The sequence below is a fragment of the Equus quagga genome, chromosome 8, assembly GCF_021613505.1.
Source record: "Equus quagga isolate Etosha38 chromosome 8, UCLA_HA_Equagga_1.0, whole genome shotgun sequence".
Taxonomy (NCBI): Eukaryota; Metazoa; Chordata; class Mammalia; order Perissodactyla; family Equidae; genus Equus; species Equus quagga.
Window position 1 is genome coordinate 89,370,466 of NC_060274.1, and position 15,988 is coordinate 89,386,453.

Genomic DNA, 15,988 nt, shown 5'->3' on the forward strand with positions numbered 1-15,988 from the left:
TCCATGCTATACCCAAACTACATGTTTCAAATTAAATGAGGCAGAATGAGGAGGAGAAAAAAGCTTTGGATTAAGATCTGAGTTAGAGTCCTATTCACGTCTAGCAAAATGAATTTAAGATAAGCCCATTAACTGCTCTCAGTACCTGTCTTCATCAGTAAATGTGGGTAAAATGGCTTCTCTACAGATAAGTGCATTTAGCAAAAGACGTAAAGAACTTTATGGGAAAAACTATAAAGTCACAAATAAACGAAGCTTGTAGCATGTTCGTGGACAGTAAGATTCAATACTATGCAGATGTCAGTTCTCCCCAGCGGATCTACAGATGAATGCAGTTCCAATCAAAATTGAAATGGGACATTTTATTGAGCTTGAAAAGCCAATTTTAAAATATACACGAAAATTTTAAGAGCCAGGAATAGCCAGGAAGGCACTCCTGGAGAAGTGGAACAAGGTAGTGGAAGTCTACTGTACTAAATATTAATATTTATCATGAAGTCAGAGTGATTAATAAAGTGTGATATTGACACAATACAATAGATTAATAGAAAATAAACAGCCCCAAAGCAGAGCTACATATGGATGAGACCTTGATATATGTCAGAAGATCTTAGGGAAAGAAATGAAATTGAATCTTTACCTCAGTCCATAGACAAAACCAAATAAATTTGACTCTGTAATATTTAAAAAAATCAAGTCACAAAGTGGCAGAAGCTATTTGCAACACATATACCTAGAATAGATGAAGAGCTCCTAAAAATCAATTTTAAAAAAAGATTTTTGAAAGAAGATAAATAGAAAAGAAATGGGCAAGATACAAACAGGCTTTTCACAGAAGGGAAAATAGGAATAACCAAAAGTAAATCCTCAACCTCATTTTATAGTCAGGAAAGTGCATATTTAAGTTCAATTAGATACAATTCTCCACCCACAGGATTGGTAAAAATTTTAAAGTCTGATATGTCTAAGAGTTGACAAAGATATAAAACTCATGGTTTATTTGGCAATATCCTTCCTCAAACTTAGTAGGTTTCCGATCCATTCACTTCCAATCAGTTTCATGCGCCAGCACCATATCCAAAAAGCCTTTCTTAATATAATTCTCAGGTCTAACTTGTTTCTTTGCTTCCTCACCCAATCCCTGTCTCTCAACTTAATGGAAGCTAGCTTGAGACCATCTGAAACAACAGGTGGGAGGCCACATCCTTATCTGATCTTTGCCTCAGGAATGATTCTCAATGGATCTTTGCTGGTTAAAACTTCTCAACGTTATGACTTAATCTGGGGACTAGGGCCAGCAGTTTCATTGACACACGACTGTACACTTATAGAGGGTACATGTTTCCTTTAATGCTCTGCCTGCGTTCTCGTTTTGCACTGGGCCGCGCAAAGTATGTAGCTAGTACTATTAGAAGCTAGAAGCAATTGACACTTGCAACTCTACAGGATCTCAAAGTTTAGGAGTTTAATTTCCTTTCTTTTTTTTCACAAGCCAACCAAATCTTGTCTGAGTTCATCTCTTTTGTCTAATACCTTGCTAAATAAACACAGCTGGTAGCAATCAGCACACATTATTAACATTCTGTTTACCAAGTGTGATGGTTAATTTTACGTGTCAACTTGACTGGGCTAAGGGATGCCTAGAGAGCTGGTAAAACATTATTTCTGGGTGTGTCTGGAGGGCATTTCCGGAAGCATTTGAATCAGTAGACTAAGTAAAGAAGATCGCCCTCACCAATCTTGGTGGACATCATCCAATTCATTGAGGGCCTGAATAGAACAAAAAGCCAAAGGAAGGACAAATTTACTTGAGCTGGGACACCCTCTCCTCCTGCCCTCAGACATCAGCATTCCTGGTTCTTGGGTCTTTGGACTAGGACCAGGATTTACGCCACTGGCTGCCTGATTCTCCAGCCTTTGGTCTTAGACTTGCTCCATCATCTCCTCTGGTTCTCTCGCATTTGGACTTAGACTGAATTGCACCACAGCTTTCCTGGTTCTCCAGCTTGCAGTGAGCAGACTCTAGGACTTCTCAGCCTCCATAACTGTGTGAGCCAATTCCTATAATAAATTTCCTCTTATATTTATCCATATGTATTCCTATTTGTTCTGTTTCTCTGGAGAGCCCTAACTACTACACCAATCTTGTCTCCTGGGCTCCAGGCTCAGTAGGCACACAATCTGCCTTCCTAGGAATCATATGTGGCACTTCTATCAAATGGATCTCCCGTGTCCCAGCTTCCAATATCAGTTTCATTGCCACCTGCTGCCTGCCCACTAGGTCAATGCCACATGGTTTAGAATTTTGTTGTGACAGCACTGTATATGAAGTACCAATTTCTGCTTTAGTTAAGGAAACACTAGCAGCTATAACAGAGTAACCCCAAAATACAGTTGCCTTAAAAATATAGAAATTTGTTTCTTGCTCAAAGTCCAATTGATGGTAAAGTTAAAAGGAAAGAGTACTGCTCCATGCAGTCATTCAGAAATGCAAGCAGATGGAGACTCTGCCATGCTTAACAGATGGCTACTACAGTATCCCTCGGCATCAACATCCAGGAGGAAGGAGCAGGGGGAATAGAGAGTGGAGGATTACTCAGGTGGTTTATCTGAGCCAGGTCTGGCACTGGTATATGTGGATTCTTCCCATGTTCCCATAGGCAGAACTTAGGCACATGACTACACCCTGCTGAAAGGGAGGCTGGGAAATGTAGTCTAGCTGTGTGCCCTGAGGGAAAAGGGAAGGATTTGGTGGACAGCTAACCAGTCTCTGCCACAATTATTTTAGGCCTGTCAGGTTTCACCTGGGCCGAGGGGCTGAGGAACAGAGGAACAGAAAAGGCTGTGTGTCAGGTGTTAGGTCATACCTCCTCGTATCTAGCTGTGACCTCTGGTTTGTTAGAGGCTCAAAGAAAAAACAAAGGGAAAGAAATGGCCAAAGTCCCACAGCTAAGCAGATGAGACCCAATACACTAAAAATATTTAACATTCAGGTTATATTTGTAAATAAAGAGGCCATCAATAATCAATCAAAAATGAATTTCAAATTTAAAAATTTTAGAAATCAGGCATAACTGCTAAAAACGTTTAATTTTTAAAATCAACCAAAACTACACAAAGTTCCCAACACATGGAAAAATATTTATTTTAAAATATTACCATGTAGACTTCCTTGTTAACAAACAAATCATCTGCACTCATTATAGGTCCACAGATGGCTCCTCAGGAATATCCCCCCAGGAATAAATTCCGCTTCATTTAAAATCCCAAGATACCAGTTGCTCCCCCTTCAGGTGCTCAGCCCCTGAGAAGAATGGGTTCCCAGTGGCTCTGCAAGGGGCATGGAGGGTGGGGCAGGTAAGGAGCAGGAACTGACCACTTGGAGACTAAATTTCTAGCTTGGACCCCCACTAGGGATGCATCCTTGAACTGAAACAGCCTAAAGCAGCGCGCTGCTTCCAGCCCTGAAGCTAAAGGACCTGCCGCCCCTACGCTATCCCGGCTATTAATGCACAGTGACGGCTGAATTTAACTGCTTTTCACTCCAGCTCAGCGCCAAGCCTGAGTAGAAATAATCCTTTTATCTCCCAATAAAGGAGAATTACCAGCATTTTGTAGCTCAGCTCTCTTTGAAGAGCCATCTTTAGAAGCGGGAGGCTGTGCATTTCCTAGAGTGGTCAGATTAAGGATGCTTTTCACTGATCTCATTGGGAGATCGAAGGGCAGGTAGTTAATTATATTGTCACCCAGTTGCCCTGTGGAAAGTACTGCAAGTTTCCATTTTAAACAGATTCCAGAGCACAAATGTCATTCTTGAGAACTTTTCTGAAAAACCAACAAAGTCTTCAGGGCCATACTGTGTAGGAGCCAGCTGTGACTCCAGCAAATGGGGATACTTTGAAAGGACGCAATTCGGTCCGCTGCCTTTTTTACTTGCCTCCCATGGGTATAATCTCACTCTGATCATTTTTTGATGCATATAAGTCCTATATATAGATAACATTGTATAGTAGACTATCTAAATGTAGTAATACCTTCTGTTCACTTCCATAAAGGCAGCTCATGTTCCCCCTGAAATAATGTTAAAACCTCATTCATCCCAACTAATATTGGAATTGACATTCTCAGCATGGGACTTGGCATCTTGAATACATCCTCAAAATACAATAATCCTCAAAATAACTCTGTGAATTTGATGTTTTATGCCTCGTTTTTGAATTGGGAAACTGAGGCTGGGAATGGTAGGCAATTTGCCTAAGGTACACAGCTGGTAATCGGTAGAGCAGAGGGTGTGTTCAGGTGGGACCCTGAAGCCTGTATCCTTGACAAGATTCCACCCTGGAAATCAGAGCTTTTCCAACCTTGCACTACCAATGTTTTGCACTGAATAATTCTTTTTTATGGGGACTGTCCTGTGCTTTGAAGGATGTTTAGCGGTATTTCTGGTCTCTACACACTAGAGGCCAGTAGCACCCCCTCCCTCCTGCCGTGACAACCAAAAATGTGTCCTGACACTGCCAAATGTAACCCCAGGGAGCAATATTGCCCCCAGTTGAGAACCAGTGCTATAAATGCTTCTGAAGCATTTGCTTCCTTACACCACTAAAGTTTTGTGGTTCTGTGAAATGCGTGGAATAATTTGAAGGTCCTAACATATACATAGTGACTAAGAGTGGCCTTACAGCGTAACCATTAAGAAATAAAAAATCAATTATAATTAGCATTTCAGTTCACTGCACATAAAAAGCCCCTATTCCTATTATTCCTGGTAACAGTTTGTCCTCTCCAGTGAGTAAATGTTCACACTGTGAAAACATTCAGAAGCTTCAGTGGCTCGTGGCTGCCTCAGAAATTCAGCCCCAACTCCTCACAAAGACATTCAAGGTCTTCCCACTTTGGCTTCAGTTCTTCTCCTCACCTTCCAACCCAAATCCCTTTCAGGCTCCAGCCAAATGAGATGACTCACCATGGTCCAAACACATCCTACATTTTCTTGTTTCCATGTCTTGGCTGAAGACATTCCCTCTGCTTCACACATCTTTCCCAATCCCATACCCACACCCTCGGCTCCATCTTTGGAATCTCTGCATCTCCCCAGCATAGTAGTAGGCGGTCGGCTGTCTTCTCTGTTCGTAATTGGTTTGCGTCTCTCTCATCTGAACCAGACTTGGGGAGAGTGTGTGATCTTTCCTTGTAGACTGAAAGTTCCTAGAGAACAGGAACTCTGTGTTAGCCTATTTAGTTTGGTCCTTGTCTCTTAGCAGATGGCTATGCTTGTGGGATTGTGCTGGATCGGATTGGAGAGAAGATAGAATAAATAGTGCAAAGGTAAACTTCAGACCACTTTCCATGGGGATTAAAGTAAATTTCAAATGTAAATTTCAAACAATGTAGCAAGGACAAGTGAGGACAGCATTTGGCCTCTAGTGTACAATCTCTCTTCCCCGTATGACTTGGATGCCCTGAGCGGCCCTCTGACCTGAGCCACCACTAGGATTGTGCCCACTAAGCCCTAATCAATGCCACCTGGCTGAGGGTACGTGGGACTGGCATCCCGTCCATGCTTCCCTCACTGAGGATGCACTCTGGGGCAAGGCTGCACGCATCCAGAGGGAGGGCAACTTTTCCCAATCTTCACAGAGGCACCACATTGCCTGGCAGAAGTCCTCACAGTAAAGACTCTTCCATGGTGTCCAATAACTCCATCCCCAAATTTGCTATCTATCCACTCCTTTTAATAAGAGCTGTTGCACTGAATTCTGCCCACTTTAATCAACTTTTATTTTACCACTACTTCCTTACTAGAGAGAGGTTTATATTAATTCATTCAACAAATATTTATTAATCACACACTAAGTTTAAAGGATACAGTATTGAAGAAAACAAAGTCCTTGACTCCATCAAGGTTATATTCTCATGGATTCTTATATTTACCCCTCATGTGTTTACCATCAAACAACAGCCCACATAGAATTAAAGTTATATCCAGGCTCCTGTTTGGGACAGGATGTTTTTGAATATCCCTGGCTTGAGGTTTTATTGAGAGTGGAGTTTCTGAGTTAGATGAATGAGTAGTCTGGGGTAACCATTCTAAGAAAATGGCTTTTCCCTAGGCTGCTCAAGTGACCAGATGGGTATCTCAGCATCCTCCTCTGTGGTCACATGGCTAATTCGAGCTTCAGCTGATTCAGGGCATTCAACCAAGCCTCTTGAGAGAGACTGGATGTCCCAATGCATTGCATTTTATATTAAGCTGCAAACTGAGCAGTTTCCAGTATCCAGCCCAGAGCCATCTTTACTCTGAAAATGTCCAAGGGGTCCTCCTGGGCGTAGGTGAGCAAGATATAAGTGATCTCCTGACAGCCACGAGTCTAACCTGAGACATTCCTATTGACAGAAAGAGCTCTCCATTTTACCGTTCCCTTTTTGTATCTACAGATGGAAAGCTGTGCACCAGCTACAACCGAGGGCTCATCTCGAAGGCAAAAATCAAGGCCATCAAGTATAGCATCGTCATCATTCTTGGTAAGTAATGTCCCTCCTTCTGTCACAGAACTGTGTGAAAATTCCAAAAGCAAACCTGTACCTAGGACCTGGTGGCAGAGAGCCCACATAAAAAGGAATTTGTCTACGCACACTTCTACCTTTGTCTGATTGGAGTGGAATGTGTGGAACTTGTCGGTCCAACTGTGGCTCCTTCAAGGGCCCACATTTGATTCCTAATCTCTCTCTTTATGAACATAGTTGCCCACCAAGGCCATGGGGTGGATAATTTGGAGAAAATCTGATTAGGACATGACTAGCTAAAGCTGATGCTCATCATCACCTAGTTGAACCAGTTACTTTCTTTAAGGCATACTCTCCTCCAGGGCTAAAGTTCATGAGACAGAAGTGGCATTTCATTTCTTCTGGATATTTAATTTCAGGGTCACTATAGATCCCTCCCTGTGGCCGCTTTATCTTCTCCCCTACCCTCCTGTCTTCTTTCCTTTCCTTTTCCTTCCTCTCTGCTCTTAAGACCCATAAAGTCACCTCATCTTAGGGGGGAAAAAAGGCATTTCTAGAACACCTAATATGTGTCAGATTGGTGTGTGTTTGTTATTCTCAACCTTTCAAAACTTTCTCTCTTTTATACCCTCTTAGCTAATGACCTTCCTTTGTATTTCACTAAGAAAATACTATATCAGAATAGAACTTCCCATTCTCCCACTTTCACCTCCATCAACCTATCTGCATCTCCACCATGTGCTCAGTCTTTTCTCCAATTACTGTGGATAAACTAACACTGCTTCTTTCTAAGTCCAAAATGCTTGCTGGAGCCCTGAATCCCATTCTTTCTGCTTATTCAAGAATTTTGCTCCTTCAGATATCTCCTCTCCCCTGCAAATGTGCCCCTTGACTGGATCATACGCACGTAAACATATTATTACAGCTCCCTTGATGAAATCTCCTGGTAACAGACCCAGTTCACCACCCTTTTTTCTAGCACATCTCCTCCACTCTTCAACTCCCATTCTTTGGAGGCTCTTTCTATTAGCTATCTTTCCTGTTACTCCAGTAAAACCACCCTTATTAAGGTCACCACAACCTCCAAAATGCCAAATGTCAATTCTCAGTCTTTGTCTTGACTTTCATCAGTCACTCCTTCTTAGAACACTTCCTTTGCTTAGAAATTGTATCTATTCCTACTTGAGATCAGTATTTGTATTTCTAGGAAGCTTCTCATACTCAGCATGTTAAACCGGAAGTCTTAGCATGTTCTCCCACCCACTGCAAAGGAACACTTCTTCCTGTTGCTGTCTCCATTTCAGCAAATGATACCATCTTTCACCCAGCATCCACACCAAAAACCTGAGGATCATCTGTCAGTCATTATTCTATTCCTCTCACATCCCACGTGTCTAGTTCATCAGCAAAGCCTGGAGGCTTTACCTGCAAAACAGATCTCAAATCTAACCATTTCTCAGCATCTCTACAACTACTACTGTCTTGGTCAAAGTTTCCACCAGCTTCTGCCTGGAACATTACAACTGGTATACTCTTATTCCTTTTCTGCAAAACAGCCAATGTGATCTTTTAAAAATGTAAATCAGATGCTATCACTACCTCGCAAACCTATCTATATCTTCCTATTATGTGGGAATAAAATCCTACCTTTTTAGCATGCCTTACGAGGCTGGTGTCATCTGTCAACCAGCCAAGTCTCCAGCCCATTCCCATTGCTCTCCTCCTTGATTATTCCATACCAGTCACACTGGTCTTCTTGCTATTTCTTCAAAATGTCAACTTGTTCACACCTCAAGAAGGTTACACTATTCCCCCCAACCTGGAATGCTCTGACTTCAGGTGCTAGCATGGCTTACATGGCTTACTCTTTCCAACACTTTTTTTTTTTTTTCCAAAGATTGGCACCTGGGCTAACAACTGTTGCCAATCTTTTTTTTTTTCTGTTTTATCTCCCTAAACCTCCCCTGTACACGGTTGTATATCTGAGTTGCATGTCCTTCTACTTGTGGGATGTGGGACGCTGCCTCAACGTGGCCTGATGAGCGGTGCCATGTCAGTACCCAGGATCCGAACCCTGGGCCGCCGCAGCGGAGCGGGCAAACTTAACCACTTGGCCACGGAGCCGGCCCCTCCTTCCATCATTTTGTTTTCCAACAATGCCACCTCCTCAGAAAGGCCTCCTTGACAAGTCTTAAATAGCCTTCTTCTAGTCTTTACCCTACCTTATTTTTCTTCATATTCTTACTTCTACCTGACATTATTGGATATCTATTGATTTGCTTATATCTGTCTCCACTGCTGGAGTAATAAATCCATGAGAGCAATGAGTTTTGCTTTTGTGTCCCTTACAGTATTATCACCAAGCCCTTAAATAGGGTCCCACACCCACTAAGTGCTTAATTAATATTTGTTAAATGAATGAATGAATGAGGATATGCAGAAAGGAAAGGGATTTGTGCTATTCCTTTTTCCTTAGCTCAAATGCTGCCCCTCCCTATTCCTCTTGCAGCTCTTCGGAGCTCTGAGAAAGCAGAGCTCTCATGTAAGCTGCGTGTCAAATCACAAAAGCAGTCAATTTCACCTTTCTAAAATGCAACTGAAAAATGCCAAACACACCGCATGCAGTGTGACTCAGCCGGCAGAATATAGGCACAAAACAACACTGCGGGCAGACCTGGGGATAAAGCAGATGCCACCCACCAGGGCTCACAATCCTTTCCTAGAGGCTTCTGAAGTAGATCAAAGACTCCCTAGCTTTCCCAAACAATCAGAAGCACAGATACACATCCCCTGGAGGTTGAGTCAGGAAATGTATCTTATACGTGTGTTCCTGAGCCAGCATAGCCCTTTGTAATCAGGAACCATATGCACAGGCCCTGGGGGTCCTTTTAGTCAGAAAGCAGGGATGCCCACGAGAGGGTCAGCCAGTGTCAACAGCCCAATCAGACCAAATCGGCCCTCTCTATAACAAATATTTTGTAATGCCCTTTTATCATCCTGAAATGAAATGCGTACATAATACTATCTACTTAACATAATTCTTAAAAGACGAATATACTGCCTAAAAGGAGGACTGTATAAAGGAGGAATGGAAAGAAAATCGTTTAGACTAAGACAATACAGATTCCAATGTGCAAATCATTGGACACAGCTATCTCAGAAGAATAATGAAATAGTCAGATACTTACACCCAGACTGTAGTTATAGCTACAGATAAAAACCAATACGGTGTGTTCTCATGAAGACATAAAAAACAAGCATTCTTGCTGTCAGTGATTGATTTTCTGAGCAAGTGAAAAAACCCTGGTAAAGTCCCACATTAAACAAAGTACTCTTTCCTCCATTTGCAAGGGAATTGCATTTCTGGAAGATTCAGTATTTATTAAAAATATTTGTGTTCACATCTATAATAGAGTTCGGTTTCTAGCGTGGAGTGGTTATAAATAGGCATCTCTTCTATGTAAATATCCAGTTGGGCATTCAAAGATGCATGGGACATGGCTGGGACTGCCTGCATTATGCAGGACGCCTGGTATCCCTGGAAAAACCAGAACCCCTCTCACACACACACACACACAAACACAGACACATTTTCCAAATGCTTCCAAAAGGCAATTTTGCCCCTCCATGCCCCAGAACCACTATTCTGGGCCAATGCCAGGGTTAACCACCAGAGCCCAGAATGTTCAGTGGTCTTTGTGTTTTAATCACTCCCCTTTAATACATTACCAAAATCTTGGGGGAAAAAACCTGTGTCAGTCAAACACTTATGGAGGAAAGTTGGTGCCTGCAAGCAGATAGTGAAGGAGGCCTGACTTCTCTGAGGAAAAGTCCTATGGGTGAGAAAGAGAGAAAAGTAGGGTGGAGAGAATGTGGCAAGAAAGTAGGAGAGCAGATGTGCATGTCTAGTCAACCCTAGAAAGGTTTACCTGTGTATGTGGGTGTTAGTCTGGGTTCTCCAGAGAAATAGGAGATAGATATATATGTAAAGAGATTTATTATAAGGAATGGGCTCATATGATTATGAAACTGAGAAGTCCTAAGATCTGCAGACCTAGGAGAACCGACAGTGTAATTGCAGTCCATGTCTGAGTCTGAAGGCAGGAGAAGACAGTCAAGCAGAGACAGTGAATTCTCTCTCACTCAGCCTCTTTGTTCTATTCAGGCCTTCAGTGGATTGAATAGGTCCACCTACATTGGGGAGAACAATTAGCTTTTCTTAGTCTATCAATTCAAATGTTAATCTCATCCGGAAGCGCTCTTAGAGAAACACCCAGAAATAATGTTTAACCAAATATCCCTGCACCCCATGACACAGTTAAGGTGACACATAAAATCAACCATCACACTCTCGATCTCCATTTTCCATCCATTTTCTTTGAGGGTTTGGAGCTAAACTGAATCAGGGTCTCACACACATCAATTGATTTGGAGAGAAGTATAGGATGGGTGTTTTCTGAAGTGGCTGACTTGGAAAAAAAAAATTGAGAACACTGTGATTAGCCAGTCTGTGCTCTGAAAATATTAGGTACAATGCTTTCCCCTTGCCATACCCTAAAACCAGGGGTCACTATCTGATTGAAATGTTATCTGTTCTGTCTTTTCCCATAGAGTTTCCAAAGGGTTTTGCTGGTTTGCTTCTGCACTGTGTGGGACGAGAAGCTAAGGCCACACCAAGCAGTTCCCAGGCTTTCAATAGAGTCATGACAGTCAAATCAGACCCTCCCTTCACAGATAGAGAGCTCCAGGAAATTTAGTCAATTTTAGAAATGTGTTTGTGGGATGTGGACACTTGTATGTGTATATGTGTGCGTGTGTGTGTTTAAACAAACATGACATTAATGTCAACACATGATATTAATGGTCTAAATATCCCTGAGATCCCAGGTGCAAAGGAATCTCCTAGTTGAAGCTCCCATCAGGGTCAACTCAGAAAGCCCCCTGGGCTTTGGCCCACTGTGGTGCTAATGACTCTCCTCTCCTCAGCCTTCATCTGCTGTTGGAGTCCGTACTTCCTCTTTGACATTTTGGACAACTTCAGCCTCCTTCCAGACACCAAGGAACGATTCTACGCCTCTGTGATCATTCAGAACCTGCCAGCCTTGAACAGCGCCATCAACCCCCTCATCTACTGTGTCTTCAGCAGCTCCATTTGTTTCCCTTGCGGGTAAGGGGCACTTCTGCCTGGGCCAGACACACTGATGGCCACTACACTCCCACTCCTACATTCATCTTCCTCATTCCAGAGCCCTTGGCAGGTTATAGGTGAGACACTTGAGGGTCAGAAAGATCCCGCTAGTGTGACAAATTCAAACCCAGGCCCGTGCTCTTTCTCCAATACTACATCACCTCCTATAGCAACCGTCTTAATCAGGTCACCTATAAAAGACCTCTCTTTTGTTCAAAGCTTCTCCTTATGAGTTGCCTCAATACAAGGCTGTGGTGATGGCAGGACACAGAGCGTTATTACCATTTTACACATAAACAAATTGAGGCTCATAAAGTTAAGTGATATTATTGAGGTTATTTAAAAAATTAGTAGCAGAGCTGAAATTAGATCCCTCCCACTACTCAGTCATTTGGCTGTTTTTCAGCTGTCTCCCTACACAAGCTACAGGGAGTAAGGGGAGAAATCCATAGGAGATAGAATAGCAGAATGGTTTAAGTCTTGGGTTTGATGCCAGTCGCCGAAGTCCTGCCACTGCTGATTCATAGTTCCGTGTGACCTTGGGCAAATTATTTAACTTCCATAAACCTCAGTTTCCTCACTTGTAAAATGCGGCTAATAGCAGTGCCTACCTCTTGGGCAGTGATGTCTCTGTCCATTGGGCTCTGGTGCTGACCAGTGGGAAGGAGGACTGTGAGTACTGGGGAAGAAGATGGGGCATATTACATGTCAAGTGCTTAAAACAGTGTCTGATCCTTAATATATTCTCCGTAACTATTATCTCTTAATATCTCTATTTCCCTTTTCATCATCAAATGATTTTCCCTTCCTGTTTTATTCTTTCTTTAGGGACCAAAGATCACAGGATTCCAGAATGACATACCGGGAGAGAACCGAGAGGCACGAGATGCAGGTTCTGTCCAAGCCAGAATTCATCTAGACACTGGGGGAGTGGTAGTGCTGGCTTGCTGGCTGAACCCCATCAGCTCTCCTGGGTCCTTGTCACCACCTTGGGCATGTGCATGAAGCCTGAGCCGACTTCTCCACCCTACTCCTTTCATCACCTGGGGGATGTACAAGGCAAACATCCTAATGAGTGTGTGTCACCTTCATTAGCAAGTATCAGCCAATATGACATCACCAACTACTCATGCCAGCCAGGAAAGATGCCCCCTCCTTCCCCACCACTCCCAGCTCTCTTTTCCAGTGGTCAGCACCAGAGCCTAATGGACAGAGGCATCACTGGCCCACGTGGTCCAGTCTTGGGCAAGCAGAGGGGACTGAAAAAGCATGGTTGTATATGAGTCTTCTACTTACAATTTAAGAAGTAAATGAAAGACTTACCGAGACCTAAATTTCCCCCCCATTTCTGGATTGGAGGTTCAGTAGTTGTAGCCAAGAAGATGTTTGCCCTTGAAATGCCAACAAATTCATTTCCAGGCATTGGCGCTTTCCATCTCCTCTGCAGATGGCCTTGGTTTGCAGATGGGTATGTTGGCAGCAGTCAACCTCACATTTCCTTTGTATCAACAAATGATTTGTGGAACAAGCACAACTGCTGGCCCTCCAGAGCAAGGTAAAAATTGAGAGGAACTTTCTCTGATAGGAAAAGAAATAGTGCTAAGAAGTCATGGGCCCCAGACCTCTAGTCTCTGAGAGTTGGGACCTGGGTCTCATATGTCTTTAAGGCTCTCCAAAGGCTCCTCCCTTTGCATTCAACATTTGGGCCACTCTGGGCTCCATTCCTCACACCTCAGGGACACTTCTTCCCCTTTGAACTCTTTGAGCCTTATCTTAGTTAGAAGCTGAATTCCTGTGGCTTTTCCAGGCATGAGGTTTCTCTAAGCTCTTTATCGTTTTTGCACGTCGCAGCCCTTGTCTATCTCACACCTCGCCCGGGAAGCACAAGTGGGCTTATTTTGACAAGTCTGGAGTTTGGTATTTATAAGCATAATCCAAGTGAAATATGACTAAATGTTTTCTAGTCAATTTTTACCGTTGGATTTTTCCATAAGTGGAAGTGTAATAATTTAATTTGATTATATATACATCCCCACCCACGGCTCTGGGATGCGCCTGAGCTCCTTATTTTTAGCCTCACATACGTTCTTGACATTAAAATCTCCTTGGCAAAATCCTCCTTCCCAGAATTATTCTGAGCTTAAACCCTTTTTTTTTTTTTGGCCTACTGCTAGCAGAGTCATTAAAATGTGCAGTGTATTTTAATAGCACTCCATTCCTCATTATGGTGTCAACCCAGAGACTACATGTTTAAGGTCACGGTGGCAATTTTTCCATAAACTCTCTTTTCAATTCCATCTGACCTTAGGGAAAGTCTCTCCTTAGGCAGAGATTAGACTCCTCAGCCACCATTTCTCTGAGAATTATTCTCTGAATTTGAGCAGCCTGAATAATCTAGTTTGATGTCTACATAACAGTTTTGAAGGCTGCTTCACTCTCTGTCCCATTAGAGCCACCCTGGAAGCTTTGAGTGGCTGAGAAGTACTTTAAATCAAGATGTGCCACAAAAGACCTACAGAATCATTGCTAAAATAGCTGCCTGCATGGGAGCCAATTAACAGCAAAATCTGGCGGGTGTCCTAGATGGCAAAACAGGAGGCCTGGGTCCCCTTGACAGATGCTTTCAACTTCTGTCAAGTTCTGGTCTGCAGAAGACATTACATGCCTACCTCATCCATCAATAGATTCCGAAAGTTAAAGAGAGACTCGAGTGAGGGGCTTTATGCTCTTTAGGAGCTGTGAATGTGGTTTTGTATTTGTTGGAATGCTGTATCCCTTATTCCCTGAGAAGACTGGAGATCAGTAAAAGAATGGTACAGGTTGCTGCAGGATAAGCTGCCATTAAAATGAAACTTGCTGTATATATTGGTGTGGATTCTGGAATCCCCATTTCCATGTATTTGATGAGATGGAGAAACATGGTTTAAAAATTGTGAGAACACTGGAAATTACTTGTCTTATGGCCTTGGACAAATCATTTAATGTCTCTGGGCATCAACTGGCTCACCTGTAAGATGGGAACAAAATAAGACACCAGAGCAGAGGGTCTTGTGAGTTCTTTACAGATACAGGTTCTGAGATTGAATTGGCCTAAATTGCATGCAGAGAGTCAGAGCTTTTGGACTTCTTTCCCCAGGGGACCTGTGACTCAGTGACTCAGTGCTGAGTCATTTGCCCTTTAGAAGGTGTAACTTCCCCAACTATCACTTTGAAGTCAGAGAAACATCATTTCCCAATTGAGAAATACAGTTGGAGCTCTTGGGAACAATGAGAAGCGTAGTGTTGTGATGTCACTGTTTGTAGCCTTGGAAGCCCAAGTGGGGTCAGAGAAGTCAACAGGTTGCTATACAAAGTACAGATACTTACTTCCCACACCAAGATGTCAGAGAGGTCTACGGTTACGTTGTCACAGAGCTTCAGGTATAGGTGAAGATTTAGCATAACCAGAGTAGGTGTGCTTAATATATTCAGCTGCGCTATAGAAAAAAGTATTTCCACTTTACTGAACTAAAATAAATGTGAATGGTAAAAATTTCTCTGATTTCATGGCTTGTGTGAAGCATAATGTAATTGAAGTTCAATTTCACCAAGCAACATTTCCCACCTTTTTTCCCCAGAAAGTGGTAACACCTTTTTAATGGCTTTAATTTGTGATTAATCGTGAGAAAACAAAGTATCCCTTTTAAAGGAAACAAACATGCAGCTTGAACTTGTTCCTCACTTCATCTGGACCACTCTATCTACACATATACAGAAAGGACTTTGCTCTTCCTCCCGCATCCACAGTGTGGAAAGGGACCAAATCCTGGCTCTGCTGAGGAAACAGGAAAACAAAACTATTTTAGCAGGAAATAAAGTGATTCCGCTCTTCTAGAATCATCTTAAGTAAGCTATAGACATGCAGGCAACTACAGTTCTTTTACGATCTTTTGAATATGCCTCATTTTTATGCAGATTTACCAATATTCCCTGCAGCTTTTCAATTGCGTTTGATTGAAAGGAGATGGCTGTAACTGTGTAAGTGCCAACCTCCTTGCTTTTGGAAACATGAAAAACCCATGTCTCATTTCTCTGCCATTGCATTTTAAGGATGCATTATCCACAACAAGGCTGGTGCAATTAACATTTGAAAAGTGCAATTCCATGCTTCTAGAATGTTAAAGTGGTTGGAGGCTTGGATCTTCTAGACTCATGGTTTTCAGACTGCTCAGGGACCCCCTAAGGAGTTCCAAGGAGGTGATTCAGTACTGATATTCATACACACAACAATAGCATGTAAGTCTAGAGGAAGAC

General features: G+C 42.6%; 1 protein-coding gene across 1 annotated transcript in view; it reads left to right on the forward strand.

The window, feature by feature from the left end:
* Positions 1-12,614, forward strand: part of NPSR1 (neuropeptide S receptor 1) — a 149,532-nt gene extending 136,918 nt beyond the window's left edge. Inside the window, exons 7-9 of the mRNA XM_046670608.1 lie at positions 6,439-6,525; positions 11,494-11,674; positions 12,524-12,614. Coding sequence (XP_046526564.1) covers positions 6,439-6,525; positions 11,494-11,674; positions 12,524-12,614 — 359 coding nt within the window. The remainder of the gene's footprint in view (positions 1-6,438; positions 6,526-11,493; positions 11,675-12,523) is intronic.
* The last annotated feature ends 3,374 nt before the right edge of the window (positions 12,615-15,988 follow it).